We start from the raw sequence: 26,392 nt of genomic DNA, 5'->3' as shown, positions 1-26,392 counted from the left end.
TGCACATCTGATACGACACTATATGCACATCTGATGCGAAACTTCATGCACATCTGATACGACACTTCATGCACATCTGACACGACACTTCATGCACATCTGACACGACACTTCATGCACATCTGATACGACACTTCATGCACATCTGATACGACACTTCATGCACATCTGATACGACACTTCATGCACATCTGATACGACACTTCATGCACATCTGATACGACACTTCATGCACATCTGACACGACACTTCATGCACATCTGATACGACACTTGATGCACATCTGATACGACACTTCATGCACATGATTTAGGTCCGCTTTCCCAGAAGCAAGGCTAAAGTGAATTGAGACCATTCGACCACGTGATAAAGTGATATTGCTAAAGTATGTATGCTCGATGCTCAAAATAATATAGCGTGAATTTATTTAAGCATCTGAATTCGGGTGACACAAGCTACTATAATTACGTTTGTTGAGCATTAACGTTCCAAGGGGATGGTTAGTCTAAAACCTGTGAACGATTCTATAATACTGATGTGTAATGTACTTAAAAGATGCCTATCTTACCTGCAATATGGTCGAGTCTATTTAAATAGGGTTTAATTGATTTAATTGATGGACTACATGTGTACAGTAGCGCCTTCTTTATCCACTCTCTTAGACGAGTCTAACAATTGTTTTGTTTACTGCAGGAGTGCCTGTCTCATCCGCTCTGTGGACGAATCTATCTCACTCACGTGTACAAGGACTTTCCGTCAGACACATTTTTCCCGCCTTTTGATGACGACTTCCGAGAAGTAAAGTAGGGATTACATGTCGCATGTGCGGTTTAAATTTCAATATATTTACTTACTTTGTCCAGTTATCTTAACGAGTTTGAAGTAGTTAGTGAAGCATTTAAATAAAAAAACTTGTATAAACACGATGTAGTGCTAATTATTAAATTATTAGTTGTTTAAAGGCTATACTTGGTGAAAGACACAGACGGATTAATTAAATCCGTGTTGCTTCACAATTACACACGCGCTGAAACGTTCCATTCTTAACTTTTTCAGAAACGACGCCACTTCCGATACCTATCACGAAGAAGACGGTATTTCCTTCGAATTTAAAGTATACCAGAATATAAGGAAATCCAACACTTCTATATAATTGATACACTGATGCCAACTCAGTGTATTGCTACTAGTGTTTACCATATCCTAAATAATCAGTTAACGTGCTGAAACTGTATTTTATCTTTACTAAGAAGTTGAAAATAAGCGTTATTTAAAGGAAAGAAAACACACGAGCATTAATCTGTAAAACTGGGTTTAATGTATGTGCGCAATTTTCTCAGGCTAGTAATGGAAGACACGGTAAGCTTTGATGAAACTTTTCTTTAAAATGAAGTCTCGTGTTAATGAAAACCGTTTTCAAGCGGAAAGCTTCGGCCATGATTAGACTTTTCGGACTACACAGGCTAATCTGGGAGGACACTTTCTGCACACACAATGTATTATGTATGATACATTCAGTTCGGTTTCGTCAGAGCGTGGATTTGATTGTGAGGCAGAGAAATATAATATTTCATTTCTGAACATAAACTATGCTATCATTGTTAAAAATGTGTGCTTTGTACGTCAATTTGTTGGTTTATACCTAAATGTATGCTGCGAAGTTGTTTGCGAATTGACAGACTATTGACACGTGCCTTCAAAAGCGTTCCACACGATAACAAAAATTGTTCTTTTAAACTCACCAATATTATTGTGTTTGTTTACGCAACTGTACGTTGATGATTGTATGTCAATGTTTGGTCTGGTACATGTATAAGTATGTTGATTATTAAATATTAGATTGTTTCGGTGGTGTTGCTAATGATGATTGATGCCTGCTGATTCGGCTGACGGGTCATGGTATATACACCATGTACATTGTACGTGACCACAAGAAAACAGCATCATTCGCGTTGTGAAAATTCAAAGACTAACTACTTCACATTGTCTAAAAAGACAACCAAACACAATTCACTTATAATGTATATGGTAAATAATATTTCGTGCTTTAAAGTCGTTGTTGTATGACTTGTCTCAAAATATATTCCTGGAGAGTTATCCGAACATGAAATCGAATGCGTTGGATCTGAATGAGTACTTGGATCCAGAACATACACACACGGCTGTAAATCACGGGTGCCACCTCTTTTTAGATGTATAAATAACGACCAAATGCTACGTTCGCGTTTACGCTAGGTACCTGTAGTTTTTAAATACACTAATAATTCTACAGAAAAAGTTGGTTACATATAGATAATCAACATATTTCGCATAAGTTTAGAAATTGGCCAATGAAGTACGAATCAGTGAAGATTTGTTTAACCTTAACTTTACAGAACTAAACATTGCAACCAACGCTGAAATTTGATGCCCTTTATAAGTTGCAACATTGTTGAGTTTTTATAAGTACATTGATATTTTGTTCTGGGCAACTAGCATATTGCAATCTAATTAGATCCGGTTTCGTACTTCATGTACGTTGGAGAATCCCCACAGTCTAACAGACACTCCAGTGGCCTGCAGCCGGGGGATAGAGTTGTCATGTTGTCACCTAGACTCATGGCATAATTAGTAGAGATAGTTATGTTTAAGGTTAATGTTTTCAATCTTGATGTTTTTCACGAACGCGAACATCAATAGGTTATTAATATCAAAACAGAACATAATAAATATTTCAGACAATATTTATAACATTAATGCATGTTGGTTTCTTTGTTCGTTATGGATCACTCTGTGAACGTTTTTCTCAATCAATGAATATAATTTTCATATAAGCAATCGCTAGCAATACCAAAAAACATAGATAAAATTTCGTTGTCTTTAGTATTAACGTAAAACATGTCATGCCTAAAAGTATATTTTTATTGTTGTTGGGCATTTATAATCGCTATTTGGGTACAGTTGATTTGGCGATACGTGCGTTTTTAAAGAATAATTTAATTTTAACGCATTTTGAAGAAAAAAAAAAATTTAATACATCACATACATTGAATCTGAGGTTCAATAAAAGAAAGATAAGAATTTGTTTTATGAAATTCAATGACAAGGTGTATACATGTTTATTTTTTAAACTTGCTTTTAACAAGTATGACTTGATCAATTAAATTGGCATGAAATGAAAACATATGTTGTCGAGTATCTTGAATGACGTACTTTCTGGTAATCTTCTGGTGAAATGTTTGTGTTTTAAAAACCGATATATGTTTTTATCCAGTAGTTGCGATAACTTTGAAACATAACGTCAAATATGTGATCCTAAAGTGTATTTAACCCATAACGTGTTGCATTGACTGTTGACAGGCGGTTAATCAAGCTTTGGTCAATTTGCGTTATGCTTATTGTGATATAGTATGCATCGTACTGTATTCTAGAAACAATATGTCTATGGCGTAAGGGTGTATTCTAGAAACAATATGTCTCTGGCGTAAGGGTGTATTCTAGAAACAATATGTCTATGGCGTAAGGGTGTATTCTAGAAACAATATGTCTATGGCGTAAGGGTGTATTCTAGAAACAATATGTCTATGGCGTAAGGGTGTATTCTAGAAACAATATGTCTATGACGTAAGGGTGTATTCTAGAAACAATATGTCTATGGCGTAAGGGTGTATTCTAGAAACAATATGTCTATGGCGTAAGGGTGTATTCTAGAAACAATATGTCTATGGCGTAAGGGTGTATTCTAGAAACAATATGTCTATGGCGTAAGGGTGTATTCTAGAAACAATATGTCTATGGCGTAAGGGTGTATTCTAGAAACAATATGTCTATGGCGTAAGGGTGTATTCTAGAAACAATATGTCTATGGCGTAAGGGTGTATTCTAGAAACAATATGTCTCTGGCGTAAGGGATGTTCAAAAGAATTGCTCTTAAAACAATTATGAAGCATGTGCTTTAGTCAACTTAATGTTATTCTACCTGCACATAGGCAGACAGAACAAAGGTTTGCGTCCACGTCAATGCAGCTCCGAATGTCAGGGCAATCGCTCGGGAACGGAGGACACACTGGTCATAAAAAAATCAAAATGTCAAGTAATTTGCGTTGAAAATTCCGCTCAACGCAATCGTTCAGAAATTAATATATATTTACCTTTTTCATTTTAAAGCGGGATTATACGATTTTGTCAAATATTGATGAATTTATATAAAATGTGTAAACAAACTTATTATATATATATTTCATGTATCTATGGACATAAGTACACAGGTATGGTCTATTAGTATTCGAAAATTCCACGTTGAGCGTGATTTGTCATCCATATTGAACAAAACATTTTTCTGTTCTTAACAACTACGCTCTCAATAGGGAAACAAAAATGAGAAACCCCCAAAAAGTTGTCTGGTATTTTTCATTTAGCAGACCTTCGTACGAGCTCATATTTGCAGTCGATGACAAAGAAACATATACTTAAAAACTAGGTATCGATTTTAACATGGTGTTCGTAGAGCAAGTTCATGCAGTTATCACCATCAATTTTATTGTTTATACCATTTAACTATGTGTACACCAAGTGAGGCTGTAACTACATGTATAATATTTTCGTACTATTCTCCCTTTACTTGAACTATTGTTTTTCTTCCCTATTATACCAAGTTGACTCGCCCATCCTTCTAAATTGGATCAATTTATTTCCAAAATTAGGGATGTCTAGAATATTTATTTCTATATATTTAGAATATTTCATACAGAAATGCCTTTAAGCAAAAGCGAAGACCCAGATGAGACGCCGCATTATGCGGCGTCTCATCTGGGTCTATGCTTTTTACCAAGGCCTTTTTTTCTAGACGCTTGGCATAAATGGGTTAAAAGCAATTTATACAAGACAACGTACTAAATGCTCGAAATCATGTTTCATGCTAAAATTACTTAATTACATGTATGTAAAATGTTGTGTAAATCATTTGAAAGATGCCGAAAAGAAATTTTGAATATCTTGTCTTTAATATAAAATTAATATGTCATATTTAAAATAATGATACATTTAAAGTAAAGTTCACAGTTATATTTTGTGGATATTTTAACAGGTGTCGTTGGGAATGTGGATATAGTAAGATTATCTCATTCAAACATTGATTGTATTAAATGGGACCTGTTCACGTTTTGATAAATTTACAAAATTGATAAAAAATATTGTTTCATAATTGCAAATTTTTGTTGAAGCTATGTTTTTTTTATAAGGAAACAGTAATAATGAACATGTTATGCTCTAAAATATCAATTGTATGCATCTCTTAGACGATTTAAAAACCTGAAAATTCTAAAGCGCTATAAAGGCGAAACGATTTTATAATAAGGAAAGTTCTGTTGTTATCGTTATCATATTGTTGTTATCCTTATTATAGTGTAATCGTGTGACATAACAAGGATTACCTATATAAAGTTTAAATTACGTGCATTATCCCGTAATAACGATTGGCCGAATTTGCTCCAAGGCTCAGTGGTTCGAGCCCAGGTGTGGATAACGTTTTTCTCAATCTGCAATTTTAACCAATTTATGCCTAGTGGACTCTCCCATTCTTCTAAACTGGACAAATTTAATAAAAAAAAATAGGGATGTCTAGTATATGTATTTCTAAATTTAGAATATTACTTACTGAAATTCCTTTAAGCAAACAGCGCAGACTCAGATGAGACGGCGCATGATGCGGCGTCTCATCTGGGTCTACGCTGTTTGCAAAGTATTTTTTTCAGGACGCTAGGCATAAACGGGTTAATTTTTGTTTTTAACTGAAACTCTTTTGTTCCGATGTTTACATGAATTTAAAGCATTAGTTCGCAAACTTCAGAACATGCCAAAATCTGTTAAATGGTCCGTTTAAGTCATGGATGTTAAATACTTATTATGACGTGAGTCGTGTATTAGTTCAACAAACAGGAGATATTTGCTAATCCATAAGAGCTTATTGCAAATAAATATTATTACGCATGCACAATTCAATTTGCCATTTTAAAATTGAGCTGCTCTTTAAGAAAAGGGGGTTTAATACATGTGCATAAAGTGTCGTCCCAGATTAGCCTGTGCAGTCCGCGCAGGCTAATCAGGGACAACACTTTCCGCTTTTATTATATTTTTCCTTTCAAGAAAGTCTCTTCTTAGCAAAAATCTAGTTTAGAGGGAAAACGTTGTCCCTGAACAATATGTGTGGACTGCACTGAATCATCTGGGACGACACTTTACGCACCTGCATTAAACTGCATTAAACTTCCTTTTCACAGAGAATAGTCCAATTTTAATATATCCCCTGTCTTTGATTTCAGGTTTTCCCATTTAAATATACGCTTAATCTAGTACGTACATATCCAAATGTATCTGTTAGAATACTATAAGCAAGAATCACAAATTAATAAGCCTTGGTTTTATGAGAAACCCATGATCCACATATTTAAACTTATTATGATCAAAACACTGTGTAATTTTCTTTCTGTTATTATATCTGCAATGTAGACCCCAGTACATCGTATACCAAGTATAAAATGCCTTTTTATCAAAGGTGAGTGTATTTTGCAACACTTTCCACAGACAAAGGATGTTCATTTAACAAATACAAAAAGTGCGAGACGATACTATTTATTAGCAGAAGCGGCCTTAAATACACAAAACAAAGTTTCGGAGTGTACAGATATTTACGGCAAATAAAAGTTTACAGCTCCTGGTCTCAGTCTGAAACCAATCGATTCGTTTTGTTTAAATTAATAGCATTCTTGAAAAACTGGGCTTAACGCATGTGCGTAAAGCGTCGTAATAAATAATCTGAGCAATCGAAACAGGCTAATCAGGGACAACACTTTGCGCCATTATTGGACTTTCGTTTAGAAAATACTTCTTGAGCACGAACAATTCCCTAAATGCGGAAAGAGTCGTCCATGATTAGCCAGTAATTACACACGCAGAACAAGGATGACACTTTCACTACATGCATTAAGGTTCATGTAGAGGCTTCATTTTGAAAAATGTGGGACCCCTAGCATTGAACTCATATTTGACTAAAGGATGAGTGCCACATTGAAAATGTATACATAAATGCTTTAAAAGATGTTTTTCCTTCAAACTGCTACCAATTTTGTACATCAAGGTATCATAACATCCACAAAATCAATCAAAATACAAAGCGATTTTAACACTAAAATATACATTATTTTCAAAAATCTGAATCATGTCTATTCCACGTATTTCGGCGGAAAATTATATAACAAGTAAACAATATCGACATTGACGAGGGCAAGTTACGCTTAAATAGTAAAACAAGTTAACATATCTAGAAATATCAAAACTCGAACACATGTCATTTCATCACCATGGGGGCAGCCATTGTTAAATTAATAAAATGAAAAGAAACATGCTAAAAACTCACTCATCGCCTAATTGACATTCCAAACGGTTGACGATGACAAATGCATTGGATTGTAATCTTTCCGTTGATGTTTGCAAACTGCACGATCAGACCTCATAAACACTCAAAAGAATAACTATGTTAGAAGCATTTCACCAATGTTTACAATCGTTGTCGAATCACTGTACATATATTATTGCGCATAAAATAGTACGCTTAAAGACTGACAGAAAGATCGATAGTAACTCCATTCAATTCATCACGGTATACTATTATATTGATAATATATAATAAAACATCGCTTTAACAATCTAAAAGTAAAAATAATTCTTTTAAACGGAGTTTTTAATAACAAAACTGAAAACAACGGAAGTTGGATGGATATTCTGTGAGATGCACTTCGGCTCCAGGAAAACAATACAAATAAACTAAAAAAGACGTGTGGGGGACAATTTTCAGCTGGAAAATATTTGAAATATGGTAAGTGATGATATCTCTACGTGGTCATTTCTGTTATTTAGTCCGATCTCTTGCTGATTAATGTTAATAGTCGTTTTACTAGTTGCCACCCAACTGTCAAAATAAGTACATGTGTTTTCTCAGGTATGTGTATACACATACCCGGTTTTCTCACCACTGCACGTGGTTTCGACCGATTTGTTTTGCACATTTTTCTACGGATCACAGCGATGGCCACGCTTTCAAAATGGGTGAAAGGAATCGAAATATAAAATCAATCATTTTGCCATATATGTTCCTTTACAATTTTATATGTCGTATGCAGTCTATTTCAATTGAGATGGTTTAAAATTTGCAATTTGGTTGAGAGGTAAATAACAAAATCGTTAAGCCTTTGAAATAGAATTGTGACTCTTTATTATCCACCATACCTGGATTTTTAAAAAGTAGTTACGTTTTAGTTATTTTTAGAACTTTGTTTATGATATTTATCCCAAAAAGGCAGTTGAATAAAAACTCATTTGTTGTTTTATGACAATAATTTTCTGTGAAATGTTGCTAACTTGACCTTGTATATGTATAAAGCTTTGTATTTATTCAACTTAAGGTAGTGCATATCCTTCCTAACTTTAGATTGAGATTTTGTAAATTAGTGTAAAAATGTATTGGTTTTAAACCATAATATGAATAAAACACACAAATATTGAATGTCAAAAATGTGTTTATGTTATTCTATGCGTCTTTAGCTTTAAAATGATATATAGTTTGACCATATTGTACCACATTCAATGAAGAAAAACCAAAGCGAAGTTTTAATGAATTTTATCCCCCCCCCCATGAACCTTAAGACCAGATTGCTTGTTAAAATAGTTTGTCTTTAGAACACATTAAAGTATTGTATCGTCTTTGATAAACAATTGTACGAATGTAATAATTTATACCACTGAAATACAGTTCTTAATAAAAAGCTGATCGAAGAGTATAACGACGAAGAAACGTGAAAAGCCAAGGTTGATGTTAACATAGCATTAGTAGTCTAAGTAATCCTTATTGCATCTCTCATTGAGATCTCGAACGATCTTCTCTCACGTGCCGAAATCTCGCAAGTCATCTGGTATCACTATGACGATGTTGTTGATGTCAATGCTCTTTGGATCCCTCAGGATGTAGTGGTTCCCCTAATTGTACAAATAAACATAATTGCAGTGCTTTGTGAAAAAAGGGTTTAATGCATGTGCAAAAAGTGTCATCCCATATTAGCCTGTGCAGTCCACACAGGCTAATCAGGGACGACACTTTCCGCCGAAACTGAATTTTCTCTAAGAAGAGTATTTCTTTATAATAAAAATATCATAAAAGCGGAAAGTATCGTCACTGATAAGCCTGTGTGGACTGCACAAGCTAATCTGGGAAGAAACTTTACGAACATGCATTAAACCCCCTTTTTACAGAGCACGACCCATATGTAACATTTAATATGTCTCATTTGTCTATATTTTAAGCGTATACTCAACCAAACCGTAAAGCGTTTAATATCTAGACTTCAGATTTCCTATTTGTCCGTACAAATCGATTGCAACAATAATCAAAAAAGTTGTTAAATCGGTCGTTCAACAACAACAAAACAAATGTGTCCATCGTAAATATTAACTGCGTACTATGGAGTGCTCCGAGAGCCCGCAGTTGGTCGCAAAGGTCCGCAAGGCTTCGCTGTTACAGTCGTCTGGAAACCGAAGAGGTGAGTCCGTCGACCACCAGGCTAAAAATACATCAACAACGCCGGGTTTTAGCCAGTATTAAAAATGCCGGGGTGGGGGAGGGGAATTGCTGGTGAGGATGAACAGAGGCAGTATCACCTTAAAGATGAACATTTGTCGATATTAAACTGTTTACATTGTAATTATTTCATAGAGTTGTTTTCACTTATGTACACGAGCATAAATTACCTGCATGAACATTTTGTTGTATTGATACTCGTTTAATTTCTTGCAAGCCTAGAACTATTATCATATGACTCGCGTATGACATATGCCGCAAGCGAAGCTCCTGACAATACGAGTCGTGTTTTGAGAAAACTGGGCATAATGCATGTGCGTAAAGTGTCGTGTCAGATTATCCTGTGCAATCCGCACAGGCTAACAGGGACGACAGTTTCCGCTTTTATGACAATTTTTCTTTAAATGAAGTCTCTTCTTAGCATAATTCCAATTTAGGCGGAAAGTGTCGTCCCTTATTAGCCTGTGCGGACTACACATAGCCTGTTCGGACTGCACAGGATAATTTGGGACGACACTTTACGCACATGCATTATGCCCAGTTTTCTCAGAACGCGACTCATAGTGTGCGAATAGACAGGCTGGCCAGGAGCTTCGCTTGCCGTGGTCCGTTCATGAGACCACAGAGACTTGCTCGTTATACCGGACAGGTTTGCTCCTAACCAAACAACGCACACTGGTAATATATGACATAAACCCCATTTTCGCATGACGTTGCTTATATGATGCCCAGCAGTTGTCAAAGCGGATTTTAACAAATGTCGCCCCACAATCGTTCTATCAATATTCGACTTATATAAACTTATATAACAAAAACAGAACATTGAGTCTTAAAAGTAGCACTAATAGAAGCTAGAGAATAATCAGTAACAGCAGTAGTAGCAACAATAGCAGTAGCAGAAGCAGTAGCGGTTTTAGCACTAATTAAGTGAATGAATTGTAACACAAGTCTTACCTGTCACTACGGAGATCATAAGACCTATGACGAAGAGGAAAACCACAGCCTTGCTCATCTTTGTGGACTAACAGGCACGGACAGACAAGCAGTGGTTTAACTGAACATCAGTGTGATCAATTTATAAATCATTTCCTACATTTACAGCCAGTAACGGACATTCGCACTTAGGCTATTACAGGAGTATGCATGTTTTGCTTTTTCAAGTCCCACTATTTCAATTGACGCTAGAACGTGTCCTCGATCGTGTTTGATTAAAACCTACCTGCATTTATGTGTTCCCCAAAATGTACAGTTTTGTGTGAAGCATTCATATCAAAATTATAATATTTTTTCATATTCATCCAAAGTTTGAAATGTTCCATTTTGTCATTTTTTTATTTGAAAAATCAACATTTTATTGCTGTTAGTGAAAACCGAATTAAAACAACGTAGGCCTTAAATAGTTAACAACGTAAGTGCTGTACGGCCACATGTCTTTCGCAGGCGGCTAGATTTTTATTGAACAAGGATATAGGACTTGACCGGTTTGACAAGGGTCGGCGGATGTGTTTACTTAGTTTGCAAAACTAGAAATTAAATGTGCATATGCAATACCAAGAGACGTATTATTGTTCTATACTCTATAAAAAAAATGTAATAGTTTTAAACATTATAAATAAATTAAAATAGTAGGAACTATTCAATATACATAATTATATTATCAATAAGTATATGATATTTTAGAGGTGTTGAATTGTTTTGCAAAAGCACAGAGACGAGAAAGCTGGTTAATGTTTGGTCCCCATATTCAAACTATCTTCATATAAGTTGCGAGCAGAAATTTCAAATTGATTTTAAATTGTATGCATCGTTACGTTTGGATGGTTAACTGTCACAGTGGACAACGCTAAATGAAAACTGTTTACATGGTAACGTTCTATTATATCAGAGAGCTCTTGATGCCAATGGAACACTCAATGGGATAGTCGTCGAAGCAGGATGCGATCTTATGGGTTAAAATTGTATTGGACATGGGTAACACTATTTGAATGCCATATGTTCATTATTTAATTTAAATCTCGATAAATATCACATACATGTTTTTTTCTTTTTATAACTTTATAGTAGACATTATACAAAAGGAGGAATCATTTTTTGAATCCAGAAACTCTATCAGGAGATAGTTGTCTTGATTTTGTGAGTCGCGTTCTGAGAAAACTGGGCTTAATGCATGTGCGTTAAGTTTCGTCCTAGATTAGCCTGTGCAGTCCGCACAGGCTAACAAGGGACGACACTTTCCGCTTAAACTTGATTTTCGGCAAGGAGGGACTTCCTTGGAACTAAAAATACCATAAAAGCGGAAAGTGTCGTCCCTGATTAGCCTGTGCGGACTGCACAGGCTAATCTGGGATGTCACTTTACGCACATGCATTAAGCCCAGTTTTCTCAGAACACGACTCTTATTAACAACTTTCATAACATAACACGCAGCATAAAAATATACTTATATAACAGGGCTCGCCGTATTAGAACGGTCAATGCAAAGCATCGGGAAATAAAACCGGTTTGAAAATTAGCCGATCCGAATCAATTTCCTCCTGATTTTGAATAACACACAAACAGCACACTGACAACAACTGACAAATTATGTTTGATGAACAAAGACCATTAGACCTTATGTCTGATAAACAGAGACCATTATACCCTATGTTTGATAAACAGAGACCATTATACCCTATGTTTGATGAACAGAGACCATTAGACCTTCTGTTTGATGAACAGAGACCATTAGACCTTATGTTTGATGAACAGAGACCATTAGACCTTATGTTTGATAAACAGAGACCATTAGACCTTATGCTTGATAAACAGAGACCATTAGACTCTATGTTTGATGAACAGAGACCATTATACCTTATGTTTGATGAACAGAGACCATTAGACCTTATGTTTAATAAACAGAGACCATTAGACTCTATGTTTGATGAACAGAGACCATAAGACCTTATGTTTGATGTACAGAGACCATTAGACCATATGTGTTTCTCCTTCTCCGGTATACGAAGCAGTCAACGCTATATCTTTTACCCCATACCCTGAGGTCTGAATAATGAATATCATATTTCGTTTTGGGGCAACTATTTGCTTGCCTGAATCCAATTTTTCACGCTATTGTTGTTCATGTTTGTAATTCCGTTGATATACGATGTCAAGGTAAGAAAGAAGTCAATCCTATTTATATAAGCCAGATTGTTTCGTTAGCCCCAGCTTGTATGTAACATTCTCTGCTATCCTGGTACAACGAGTACCTGATATTTACGGAGATCTTCTAAAGGCTGCCTAGCTCACAAGGGATACTATTGAAAAGACGTTGAAAAACATACATGCATAAAATACAGCAGATAATTAATATGTGACCGCGTCTCTTAAACATAGGTTTATTGAATCTTCATATCTTAAAAACGCAGACAATAAGTATTTATTGATGTATCAATAGTATCTAGGATGTGCGTCTTAACCTAAGAGGTTTCTTTTCCCCGCGCATATCTGCCATTTAATGTTTAAAATCACGTTTTTTGAGTACATCATAAAAAGGCACTCCATTTAATGTCTTTACAAATCATTATAAACCATACGGACGAAATACAAAAAGAGATAAATCTATCTGGATATCAATCTAAATCCTTTTGCAACCGAATGCTTGTGGAAAAGCATTCTTCTTTTTCTTAAGTGGCTGTATGTTATATTGTGTCGTGTTGTCAGTATCTTCATAAAAAACATAGAACATTTCAAACTGTTCAATCTGTTCACGTAAACAATGCTTCATGGTTGTAAAATAAAAATCAACTGATAAATATATAACAGTATTTTGACGACAGCATTTTCAAGTATCATCCGCAATATAAATACTAAAGTTGTTTTTAGGAATTCGCAACTAAAATTCGATTTTGTTTTCGATGCGTCAATCTTTGAACATGTCCCTTTAAGAAGTCGTTTGCACTAGGAAATATGTGGATGAGTAGTGATATTCGATATGTATTGAAGGAACTATTTTTCTTAGTCTGCAGGCTACAGATCAGTAACTCGGTATATCAAATGACCCGCAAGCGGAAAACTGATGTGCTGTTTCCTGATAATGCAACTCCCGCTAATGGGTCATAATATAATTCTTTACGTGATCAATATCATTAGAGATGTTAACCGATTCGGGTGTAGCATTGTAGACCCTGTATTCTATGAAAATGAAAAGTAACACAAAAAGGTCCAACCAAAAATACAATCAAACAATTACAACAACCCATCTATTCAACATTGTACTCATTGATCGTGGTCAATATTTCATTTGGTTGTATTCTTGCGCGTTTTGCATTTGTTTAGTGAGACCGTTATAGTGAACTCACTCAGGTACTCTTCAACAGATTAACCTCGCTTCAATATCGGTACCTAAATATTGTCAAACATAAAGGTCAGTGCCACGTTAATATTGGCGAACTATACTTTATCATACATATTCACATAGTCACAGAAGGTGTTAATAGTCATAATGCGGGATGGCTTGTATTTGCATTTTTTGCATGAAACACACGTAAAATATAGCAGGCACGGTATGTATGTCAGTGCATCTTACACGATGACTGCTAAACGTAACACAATTCGTTAAACAAACGTATGATATAACACTCGGGGTAGGTGTTCCAGTGCAAAATACGCAGTGACCGCTAACTCTAATGATACTCTACACAAACGCAAAATATAATCGTCTTTATGTACGGGGGCTATGACGTTTATCTTTGGAGCGGGATAACGAATGTAGGCGCGGTTTGACACTGGCGGCTACCTTCCGAAACAGCTAGATATATATCGAGACGCGTTCTGGGAAAACGGGGATTAATGTATGTGTGTGAGGCGTCCTTCAATATTATCATGTGCAGTCCGCACACATGCTAATCAGATACGATACATATCGCGTTAATGGTATTTTTCGCTGTAAAAAAGTATCTTCATATTAAGAATCCAGTTTAGGCGGAAAGTGGCTGATTAGCATGTGTGGTTTGCAAACTCTAAGCTGAAACGACGCTTTCAACACATGAATTATGCCTAGTTTTCGCAGAGCGCGGCTCACACCATTACCGCTATGATATGCGCCCAATATTAAGAATACCAATAAGGATTAAATATGTTCGTCAGAAAACGTTTATCATAAACTTGATTAACCTTTATCGCGAATATTAACATCAAATAATCAAGCGCTGTTCTTGAATGAGTCGCGTTATGAGAAAACTGGGCATAATGCTTGTGCTTAAAGTGTAGTCCCTGATTAGCCTGTGACGGCACTTTACGCACATGCATTATGCCCAGTTTTATCAAATAATAAACAATTATTTGCATTTTTTGAAAAAGTACAAAACAATTAATTAAACATCTAGTTCAACAGCGTAGAAAACGTATTTCCATTTCCGCAAGATTGAAATTATACCGCTGGTTCAATATTGAATAATTTTCTACCTTTTTAAAGCTTATTACTTCCTTTAAATCTGTAATTGTTACCATAGACCGTAAAGGATGACCTTGACCTTGACCTTAACCACAATGTGTTTGTCAGAAACACAATGCCGCCTGTGTGTGTTTCAGAGTTTATTTACAGGTCCTACTGGCCTCTTCACGAGGTTACGGTAGCCCGACCTGCCCCTGTGACCTCTCAGGGGAAAAAGATTAATTTTAGAGCCAAAGTAGGTCAAATTTACCCCGGCTTACCGGGTATTCGCCAAATACTTTAATTTTTAAAAGAGTTCCGTGCACGTTGGCCAATGAGACCTTAATGTGCTATCTACCTAAAGGTGGTGATGAGGTGCGGATCCCGCCGAGTGTCCCGCACATTACTAATGTACAAGACACTCAACGCGACCCACATCCCAACACCACCCGGTACGTAAGACCCGGAACACACACACGTATCGCTCTCACACCCCCACTCATTACGGGTGGCGCGTATGAGAGCGCCACGCCCGTGTGTTCCGGGTTCCTTGGTGGTTATCTGTGTATGGTTGTGTATAGTGTGTGGTATGTGATTGTTGTGCATTTGTCTGGAGCGGAAGAGGAGGTGTCTGTCGGTTATTAACGGTCGTCGGTCAGTCGTGAAGGGTTATATATTGTTGCAGTTCCCAGATCGCAGAACCCGCCGCCCCCGCACAAGCGCACCCACGCCGAGCGAGCCCGAGCCCCCCCCCCCCCCCCACCCGCTCCCGCATACGGCCCCGGCCTGAGCACCCAACCGCTGGAGACCCCCGAGACAAGCACCCTCATCCACCCACTCGATGCGCGCGACAACAAATCAGTCAAGAAACAACCATGGAGCCCCCCAACGCCCTACCCAGAGTCACCATCGTTCTTTCCCACCCGCCTGCCAAACATCCAGACCATGTATCAAGCTGGGATGTATTAATTTTGTAGTTATGTTGTATTTGCTATTATAATTGGATAGGTAAAGTAAATAAATGATCTAAAAACGCCGTTGATATATCATATGATTTATTTATGTTTGATATTAATTTGTAAAACTCATAGTATTATAGATTATGTCCTGTATTCTAGCTTTCATTTACCCAAGTGTGGTTGTTGTGCTCTCCGCCCCATGAGAGGTGTTAGTGGGGGTTCGAGCAGGATACAGTAAACGCCCCGATTCCAGAGGCGCCCCTGGTTCTTTTAAGTGCCCGGTGTATAGCACCGATACACTGCATCCCCGTTTAACGTCCCTCGCGGAGGACATATTAGTACATAGTGTTAGTATTGGTACTTATATACATGTGTAGTTCTGCTGTCTTGTGTCATAACTTGCGGTAACGTGGGCTCTCTCTGTTGCTATTTGGTATATGGTTTGGATGTTATTGCGAAGGGCAGGCTAGTTTTTGAAAGATCATGTATTTGATGATAGAAGAAGGGGACTATGTTTGTTTGATTGGGCCGAGATGACTAGTTCGTTGGGGGGCAGACAATCTCTTTGTAAATTCTTTCTTATTGATGTGTTAAGTATCTTGTGAGACTGTGGTGTTGTAAGGGCCAGACTAGTTTTGATAGGTCATTTATTTGATGAAAGAAGAGAGGGGCTGAGTTTGAGTAAATTTGGTATTAGTGAGAGCGCACACGTTAGTGTTTCTGGTTATAAAAGCAAAGACAGCATTCCTATGTGTTTGTGTAATATGCCAGGTTAGTATCGTGGTCTGGTCTAGGGTATGTCGAGCTAAGGGTTCGATCCGGCTACATAGGAACATATAACGGTTAGTGTACAAATGAACTGCAAACAGTCATTCTTTTCAGTATCTTTCAAGAGGGACGGCATGTAGCGTCTCTCGCTGAGGACATATTAGTATATAGTGTTAGTATTGGTACATATACAGATCTGCTGCCTTGTGTCATATTTTATAGAAGCTTGGGCACTCTCTGTTGCTATTTTGGGAAATGGTTGTATGTTGTTGTGAGGGTCAGACTAGATTTTTGACAGATCATGTACTAGATGATAGAAGAGAGGGACTGAGTGTGTGTAAATGGACCAAGATGACTATTTTGTTTTGTGGGCTTAGACAATTTCGAGATTTTCTTTCTTTTTTCTGAGGCGATTGCCTGTGGCACTGTGGTGTTGTGTGGGCCAGACTTTGTTTTTGATAGATCATTTATTTGATGATAGAAGAGATGGACTGTGGTTATGGTAGTTTGGTATTAGGAGAGTGAGCGCTTTACTGGTTCTGGTTATGTATGATATCAGAGGCAGCAGTTCTATGTGTTATTGTGGCTATTACAATGGTTAGTAAATAAATGGACTGCAATAAGTTATTCTATCTATACACTGAGAAACAAATATACTAATTATCATCACTTTTCTTTTTTTGGTAATCTTGGGTGGGTCGTGTCGACAGAGCCACAGTGCGAGGGGGGCGCCTCACCACCCCAGCCGACACGCTCCATCCAACTTTTTTAATTATAATGCATATATAAAATACATGGTTGTGATATCTACATCTAAAGGGGTTGTACTGAAGGTTTCTCTATTGAGTTACCTGAGTGCGCACTTAATGCGGCTTCCGTCTCTGTGCGGAAGTGTAATGTCTGCGTGCTTACCCCACTACCGTCGTCGTCGGCTGCTGCGTGCTGGGTGCAGCGGAAAATTTTAAAATAACGAGGACCAGCACAGGGGGGGGGAAGGGTCTCGCGGAACCCGGATACTGTTAGCCCGATTTTTTGGTTTACAAAGTGGGGATTTTAGATTTGTCCATATCGTTACATAGTGGTTACAGATGTTCGTTTTTATTTTTATCAAGCGTACCTATCCGTCATTGATTCTGATAGCGTGCCCTTAGGGTTAAATTGCGTTTATGTTGTACGGTCGCGGTTGTTAACGAGACAGGCGGCCGCTACATTCCATGATTTGGTTGACAGTTATATTCGGTACCGTAATCCCTTCCGTCGTTTTATTAAGATAGTGTTGTTGTTGTTTTACTGGGTTATAATGTGTAGCTTGTCAGCCCTTGCCCATCCGTGGCGTCGTCACAGGGCACAGACCAGGGGGCCCCACTGACACACAGGTGTGACCCGTTGGCTATGCCCTGCGACGGAGTAACTATAGGTCGGTTGTCATATCCGCGTTATGCTCAGGCCGTGATAATACCGTAGGTTCACTCTGTGCGGGCCCGGGCGAGCGGCCCCATTGACACACAGAAAGTGACCAGTCATCCGTGCCCGCCCAGAGGGCCCCTTTATGGCTATAGTCCACGGACGGGGTCCGGCAGACAGGGTTAATGTTATGTAGTTACCTAGATGTGTTTTTAGTCCGGCACCGGGACGCGCTTTATTCGCACTTTTGAAAGTTACGCGACTTGTTTATACGCATATTTTTGCTATTTCGGATTAGCCTAAGGAAGATAATTTATGCAAGAAGATTCTGGTTTGGTTAATATACCCTACTGTATCGCTTTATTTTATTAGATTAAGTGCAGGTATGAATCTTGTTTTAGCCTTAATTTTAACAGAATAGATTTTGTGACGCTAAATGGTTGAAGTTTCGAGCGTTTGTGGGGTATTTCCATATGTTTTATATTGCAAGGGAGGTAATTCTAAGCCGTTAATGTTCCAAAATGAGTCTTTTTTTTCCCATATATTTGTGTCTGTTTTCAAGTCGGTGGTGGGTTGAAAAATAAATTACTATTAGTATTAAGTAAAAATGGCTATTGGTACAGAAATAAGGTGTTCATATAATTGTTCGTTTAATGCGAATTGCCTTAGCTCTTGTTTTTGCAAGGGAGATAATTAATTACGCAAAAAATCGTCAAAATAGTCCTTTCCGTACATATTTATGTTTGTTTTGCAATATATATGGGAATTAAACCTTAAGTTACTATTAGTATGGGGACAAAGAGATATTGTTACGGATATATGATGTCTGTATAATATCTTGGGATAAATCGATAGATATATATACTATTATAATATTGTCTCTCTTGCGGCGTCTCCCGCATCACCGCGGCGTCCCACTCGGGACTCCCGCTTTCAGCAGTCACAACGGTCTACGGTTTAATATTTAGGTTGTTAGGGAAGCAATTTATCTAGTGTATTTATATTGTAATATTTATAATATTTAGATTGCTAAGATTGCTGTGTATTTAACCTGTAATATTTATATTTTATTTTAATAAGGCATACGCAGTGGAAGCTCGCTTAGCGGAGTATTTTAATTGTTTGTCTAATGTGCGATGTAATTAGTGTATTTATATTTTATTGAGATATCCCGTATCTCGCAAAAATTTAAAAACATGTCTTATAACGGATCCGATCTTGTTCGGCGGCATTAACAGTAGACGGCGATCAATGTTAACAGAGATATTGTTATATGCTGCTATTATACCTGCACTTAGTTCTAGTCTTTGGGCCGCGTGTTGAGGGCATATGAAGAATAAATGTTCGAAGGTGTCTGGGACACTGCATTTGGGGCACAGAACAGTTTCGTAGCTATCACCGTGTAACCTAGTCACCCCTAAGCGCATACGCGTATATGCCCTATCTTCTTGCTTAATGGGGCTATAGATATGGATCTTATGGCTGGGGTTAGTGATAAGTGGTATAATCATGCTCAGTGCAGTATTTTGACCATTTGTAGTCCTGTTCATTGTACGCTTTTTGGTTTATAATGGCTATAATTTCGCGTGCGCTGGGTTTTAGCTCAGATAGTAGGCCGTCTTGGGATCCTAACTTGGCAAGTTTATCTGCGTATTCATTGCCCGGGATGCCTACATGACTAGGTATCCATATAAGTTTAAGAGATATGTTTTTATAGTCAGTTTTGTGATACCTTTTAGAGCTGCGTATATCAAATCTGGTCGCGTTTTCGAGGATCCTGCGTGTAGTGCTTGCAATGCGCTAAGAGAGTCGGTTAAAATCAGCGTAGTTTGTCTGTTCGTGCGTGTTAAGCGTGTTAAGCCACCTTACTGCGTCATTAATTATTGCTAGCTCGCAGGCAAATATGGAAAGTTCTTTTTAAGTTTTAATCTGTTGTGGTGGATAATGGCATTTTGAGGGTTGTATACTACGTACGCAGCGCCGGCTAATTTTAAATCCTCGTTTTTACTACCGTCTGTGAAAATCTGTGTATACCCGCCGTATGTATTATTTATGTAATTTAAGGCTATGGTTGCGCTATTGGAGTCGATTTCGGATTTTTTAATCAGTGTTGATAGATGAAAGTCGATGTCAGGTTTTACTATTTCACTAAGGCTGTAGTAGGTAGGTGGTTGGAGTTCAATTTCGTTAATTTTATAGTATAAATTAAGCGCTCGGACATTTTGCGCGTACGGGTCTCCAATGCGACTTTTAGGTTTACTGTAGGCCGGGTCTTCGGTGACCTTTGAGTTGATCGGTAGGTTGTTTTCCATAGGATTAGTGCGCGCGTAATACTTCATTTGATTTATTTGCCTTTGATGGTCCAGGTCAAGCATTCCACACTCGAGATGGATAAGAACGGTGCTTGTGGTTTTACGTGTGCCCGTGATTATTTTGAGTGCCGTGTTTTGGATAACTTGTAGCTTTTTAAGTAGTTAATCGCTGGCTGAGTTATATGCTAATGCTTCCGTAATTTATCTTTGCTCAGATAGTGGCTTTGTAAAATACTCATCAGTGCTTTCTTGTCTGTGCCCCAGTTATTTTTTTGGATGCATTTGAGAAAATTAAGATCTTTCTGGCAGCGCACTGTTAATTTGAGGATGTGTTCTTCCCATGTTAGGTATTTATCAAATGTCATTCCTAGGACAAGTAATTTTGTCGAGGTATGGGAGCGTAGCGCCACATAGTGTTAATAGCGGAAGTTCTGTGATTTTTTTAGAAGTTGTTTTGGATGCGCGGTTAGAAAAAACAATTGCTTGAGTTTTAGAGGGATTAATTTGAAAGCCGTATGATGCACTCCAAGTTTCTATAGCAGTCAGGGCGTTTTGAATTTTATCAATTGCTAGTTTAGGCGACCATGAGGTAGTCCATATGGCACTGTCATCTACAAAGAGGGAAAGATCAATTAGGCCTGTTTTATTTTGTGCATTATGCTTATGAATCGTGCGTTCTAGCGAGTTCATTGTAACGGAGAATAATATGGGGGAGAGAACACTTCCCTGGGGGCAGCCGTTTGTTGTCTCGACCGTTTCGGAAGTCGCGTCATGTAGTCTTACTTTTATTTTCCGCGTTGTGAGGAAGGCTGCGAGCCATTTGAGCATGGTGCCCTCTATACCTAGTGTATGTAGCATAAGAATCGCATGTTCATTCCATAATTTATCGAACGCGGCAGTGAGATCTAAGAAAACGGCTGCTACCGATTGGCCTAGATTTTGAGCTCTTCTGATGTCGGCTTCGAGGCGCACTATATGGTCTTCGCACGAGTGGTGAGCTCTACACCCTGATTGATTTTTCGAAATTAGGTTGTGTTTTTCAAGATAAGCGCATAATCGGGGTTTAATCATTTTTTGCATTAGTTTTGTGAATGTTGATGTTAACGAGATCGGCCGGTATGAGGCTGGAGATTCTTTGGGTTTATTAGGTGTGAGGATCGGTATAATTGTTGCCTCATGCCATTCATCAGGGAGGGTGCCTTCGGCCCACGATTTATTGTATAAGGCGAGGAGCTCTTGTTTTGCAGAGAGAGGGAGTTGTTTCAGTATTTTGTAATGTATATTATCATCACCTGGCGCGCCATTTTTACAAGTCAGTAAGACTGTTTCTAGTTCGAATAAGCTAAAAGGCGAATTGTATTTGTGAGTTTTGGTCTGTGTATGAAATTCGAGCCATTCTGGAAATTCATTTTTAGTTTTAAGTTTTCGCGCAATGAAGGCTCGAGAGTAGCCTTCGTCGCTGCTTACCGTTTGGTAGTGGTGTACTAAGGCCGTAGCTTTATCGGCGTTTGTTACAAGTATTTCATTATTGATGCGGAATATCGGAGTTATAGGAGGCGGTCTGCCTTGCATACGGTGTACTTGAGACCAAAGTTCTTTGCTAGTGGTTTTATACGAAAGATTGTTACAGAACTCGTTCCAGCTATCTAGTTTTGCTTTTTTAATTACTTGTTTTACCGTAGCGCGGGCTTCTTTAAGTTTTCATATTTGGGACCCGTTCTGATTCTGATGCATTTTTTCCTGCATTTTTCGCGGTATTTAATAGCGGTTTCACATTCCTCGTTCCACCAAGGTACAGAGCGTTTAATTTTTTAGGTTTTTTGTTGGCTATGGGAATAGAATTGTCTAGCGCTGTCGTGAGTTTATTTAGATAGGAATGGAAGTGAGTGTTAGAGTCAGTATTATCTTCGTTGGGCAGAAATTCGTTATTGCATTGAACTTTAAAGTTATTGCATTGATCAAGGTGTAGCCTTATGGATTTTCCACTTATGTTGTATTGACGGAAGGGTGTGTTCAATTTTCAGTTTTAAATTCACCACGATAGGGAGATGGTCGCTACCAAATGAATTGTCGAGTACATTGAAGTCGCTTATCGCTTGTAATTTAGCTGATATAAGGGCGAGATCGATCGCGCTGTCAGAATGGCCGGCGCGGTCGGCCAGTCTCGTGACCTGTCCGTCGTTTTAAGAAATTGAGGCTTGTGTTATTTAGTAATTTTAATAGATTTTCCGCATGATCATCACATCGTGGATCGCCCTCGGGGTTCCAGCAAGGGTGTTTGAGGTTAAAATCGCCAATGATAATATTGTTTTGTCTATGGTCTAAAGAGTGAAAAAAATTGAGTAGTTTTTGAGAGTATTTTCTACAGTTTGAGCGTATACACATTGGATACGAAAGGACAGGTTTTTATCGAGGTAGAGTGTGATAGCACACGACTCAATCGGGCAATCTTGGTTAATCTTGGTTTCAGTAAATGGGATTCCCAATTTTACATATATAGCTACCCCCGTGGCCGTTGCCTTTTTTCCTTCTATTGATCTCACGGGTTCTTGGTATCCTTTTAATTGAACTTGTTTATTTTTGCTTCTAAAGTTTGTTTCTTGGATGCATACAACATGTATCTCATTATTATTTACATAATTTTGGAGCTCATACAATTTGTTATTGGTATCATGACAGCCAACCCCTCGGGCGTTCCACGACATTACGGTAAGATTTGAAGTAATATTTGGTGCTGTCGTAGCCATTGAGGGGCTTGTATTGGAAGATTGTACAAGCTTAAGGCGTTGTTCTATTAATATAAACCGTACGCGTGGCGGAAGTATATCGGGAACGGCGGCGCGAGCGCTTGCCTTCTGTGATGGCTATGTCGCATGAATGATAGGATTCGGGCGGTACCGGTTCAGATCAAGTTTTTTCCTATGGATGTGTAGAGGCGAGCTCTCATGGTTTTTAGGTTGCCAGTAAGTGACGTTGGAGTTGTGTGCGTCGTGGTGTTTGTTGTTGTTGTTGTTTGGGGGTGACCGGGTTGTTTGCGTTAATGGTTTGGTTGTGGGTTTTTGCTTGCTGTGATTGTTGTTGTTGTGTGGGAGGAGGGTTCATGACCTGTTTTGGTTTTGTGGGTTGAACGGGCGTTGGTGATGGTTGCACGGGCGGTGTTGATTTGATGTTGAGTTGCTCAGCCTCTCTTTCAGGGAATTTATTTTTGAGAAGTAGTTAGTATTTCTGCTTCAGATTTACCTACCAGTTGTTTAGCAATCACAATGCCGCCTACTGCGCCGCTTTGATTAATTTAACAAAAATATATACGTGGGCAGGTCAGATAACTATGTCCATTTAAAGCTTATTACTTCCCTTGACTTTGTTTTTCGACCCTATACCTTGAAGGATGATGTTCACCTTGAAATTTTACCACTCAAAATGTGCAGCTCCATGAGATACACATGAATGCAAAATATCAAGGTGCTATCTTCAATATTTAAAAAGCTATGGCCAATGTTAAGGTTTTAGAACGACGCCTACGGCGGACGGCGGACGACGAGTTGGCTATGGCAATAGCTCGGAGTTTCTCCGAAAACAGCCTCTTTAAAAAACTAACAAAAAGAAAACTTACATAAGGATACACACGCTTAGAACAAAACGAGATTAACGGTATAACTAGATTAACGAAAATCAACCATTACGTTTATCATGTATGAAAATATTTCCGCATAAAAACATCAATACTATAACATATATCTTTGTATCTTTAGATTCAATACAAACTATGTGTTTTGATGAAAACAGATTATCCGTGTTCAATAAAAGTTTACATTCACTTGTCCATTTAAAAACACGAGCAATTATACATTCACATGAGAAGTAGTTTAATCAATTCGCATAAAACAACTGTACTTTATTTCTTATTTGTTAATGCAACAATTGCGTTATTGAAGACATTTTAAAAATAGGAATGAACACATATATGCACCATTTTTATCGATAAGTGCAACAATGTGATCAATACTTCTTGATCAATATTACAAATCACAACAATATTTCTACTCAACAAGAAAAACAAGAATATTATCAATACATTTACAGCAATTACAACAATACCAGTGGACTCAGTAAATGTCAGTAACACATATATTCATTCAGTGCAAATGCGATAACAATACCAACCATAAACCAAGTGAACATTTAGATAAGAAGATGTGATACAAATGACACAAACACACTTTATTTCCTAACATGCATACGCAAATAAACACAAGTCACATTTCCACATAGGTCGACAAAATGAGTTACTACTATTAGTTCAGAAAAGAAATATATGCATAACTTGAACTTATACCGCTGGTTTCCAAGCGCGATACGTACATATTTTGTTAAGATATATACAATATAGCAAAATTACTTTACATAACTTTATTTTGCAAACTACTGTTATCTATGCGATTGACATTTTTTAATAAAGTGTATCGAAATTTATTATTTCGGTATAGTTTACAGCCTACTGTAAACAAATCTTTTGTAAAATTGTGCACATTTTTAAAAAGTGAAACGAACTTATGCAAGTCAAACATCAATTACTGAACAAATCCCTATTATGATAAGTTGTATAATTTTGAAGTTTTTGGCATTAATGATCGGTGATTCGTTAAAGATAATATGTACTCAAAAGATATAAATACGTGTTGTCCGCGCCTCGTTTCTGATCTATTGATCATCGTTAACGTTTTACATCATAATTCGATCAAAAATAGCATCCGCGTCGATAATTCGACTCCCTTCCATTATCATCCTCACGCAAACATCCGTTATAACCTCGTTTATTCGTCTCTCTAATGCCTGCATAATCGCATCGGTATAGTCAAACTCCCCGTTCTCATCCCTGCAGATTACCGCTCTGTTCATGCGCATGAGCTCCAGCAACTCCAGCTCAATTCTCCTCCCGCTGAACCATCGGAATGGTTCAGGGTGAGCTACGATGCATTGTCGTATCTTTGGAAGTCTGAGTATCACCCTAGGACCTTCATGGAGCATATCTGTAATCGTTGATATCCATGTGCGTTGCTGTTCCCCATCCAGTCCAGAGGTTGCATCAAATTCCTTTCTGGAATCATATAGTATGGTAGCTCTAAGGTGATCAATGCAACTCTAAGCGCATCCAATGCTTCGTGCAACCACTGCAAAATACTTTTTTTATGAAACGAGGCTTGAGGATTATTTTCCGCCATCCATAAAACGATGTTTTTCAATGTGTACGATGTAACTTCTTTCTTACGTGGATGTAATACATCGTTCTTTATCATTTTCAATAAAACATACAATTTAGTTTGAGTGTCGTTAAGATTGCTAATTAGTTCGATCTCACCGGCGTTAAAACACACTCCATTCAACATGTTGATATTCGCTTCCTTTAAATCCAACAGGCGTAAGAAATGCCCCAAGTGATACGACCCTCTGAACGACTTCCGGTGGCGGCCAGTGGCGAGGTCTTGCGGCCCATTTTGACAGGATGTTGGGGCAGTTGTAACGTAATGCATGGACACAGTCCATGTGATAAATTCCACCCACTGTACTAGGAATTGACGGTCCCGCACGCTCATGCAGCACCTCGCCCTCAGTCAAGTCTACGTTCGACCAGTTATTAACATACAACTCACTGCTCAAAAGTTCGCGACCATATCCGTCATCACAAAACGCATCATTTACTTGCCTGAGAATTGTTGTACCGCGTCTCTCCAGTAGCAGTCTACAGTGACCATGGTAACTCCTGCGGCTGAGTGATCTCAACACGGTTATCTCCCCAGGAAAGGCACTTGAATTTACATCATTTTCTAAACACAATACTCTATTATTTACAACCATTGTATCCACATCACTTTCCAAGTAGCTGCTCAGCCCCTCACCTTTGCTACCCGCAATAATATACGTTGCCTCTCCA

The 26,392-nt window shown here is 37.9% G+C and overlaps 4 protein-coding genes across 17 annotated transcripts in view; 1 reads left to right on the top strand and 3 right to left on the bottom strand.

Moving 5' to 3' along the window:
- LOC127867051 (dihydrofolate reductase-like) overlaps positions 1–1,845 on the top strand; it is a 407,711-nt gene extending 405,866 nt beyond the window's left edge. For all 11 annotated transcript variants that reach the window (XM_052407982.1, XM_052407986.1, XM_052407990.1 and 8 more), the window contains 2 exons: positions 694–803; positions 1,057–1,845. In XM_052407982.1, coding sequence (XP_052263942.1) covers positions 694–803; positions 1,057–1,153 — 207 coding nt within the window. In that variant the 3' untranslated portion in view covers positions 1,154–1,845. The remainder of the gene's footprint in view (positions 1–693; positions 804–1,056) is intronic.
- LOC127867056 (uncharacterized) overlaps positions 1–10,728 on the bottom strand; it is a 401,999-nt gene extending 391,271 nt beyond the window's left edge. The window contains exons 1-3 of one of the 2 annotated variants that reach the window (XM_052408010.1): positions 10,562–10,728; positions 9,490–9,590; positions 8,680–9,009 (exon numbers count right to left, since the gene is read on the bottom strand). In XM_052408010.1, coding sequence (XP_052263970.1) covers positions 8,917–9,009; positions 9,490–9,590; positions 10,562–10,619 — 252 coding nt within the window. In that variant the 5' untranslated portion in view covers positions 10,620–10,728 and the 3' untranslated portion in view covers positions 8,680–8,916. Of the gene's footprint in view, positions 1–8,679; positions 9,010–9,489; positions 9,591–10,561 lie in introns of those variants that run through there. The other variant, XM_052408004.1, reaches the window with a different exon arrangement.
- Positions 1–26,392, bottom strand: part of LOC127867042 (uncharacterized) — a 502,500-nt gene that overhangs the window by 303,169 nt on the left and 172,939 nt on the right. The gene's annotated exons all lie outside the window — the stretch shown is intronic.
- LOC127867043 (uncharacterized) overlaps positions 25,096–26,392 on the bottom strand; it is a 210,057-nt gene continuing 208,760 nt past the window's right edge. For 2 of the 3 annotated variants that reach the window (XM_052407968.1, XM_052407967.1), the window contains one exon: positions 25,096–25,383. In XM_052407968.1, coding sequence (XP_052263928.1) covers positions 25,183–25,383 — 201 coding nt within the window. In that variant the 3' untranslated portion in view covers positions 25,096–25,182. Of the gene's footprint in view, positions 25,476–26,392 lie in introns of all 3 variants that reach the window. The other variant, XM_052407969.1, reaches the window with a different exon arrangement.

The sequence above is a fragment of the Dreissena polymorpha genome, chromosome 2, assembly GCF_020536995.1.
Source record: "Dreissena polymorpha isolate Duluth1 chromosome 2, UMN_Dpol_1.0, whole genome shotgun sequence".
Classification (NCBI taxonomy): Eukaryota; Metazoa; Mollusca; class Bivalvia; order Myida; family Dreissenidae; genus Dreissena; species Dreissena polymorpha.
This window is presented reverse-complemented; position numbering and strand designations above follow the sequence as displayed.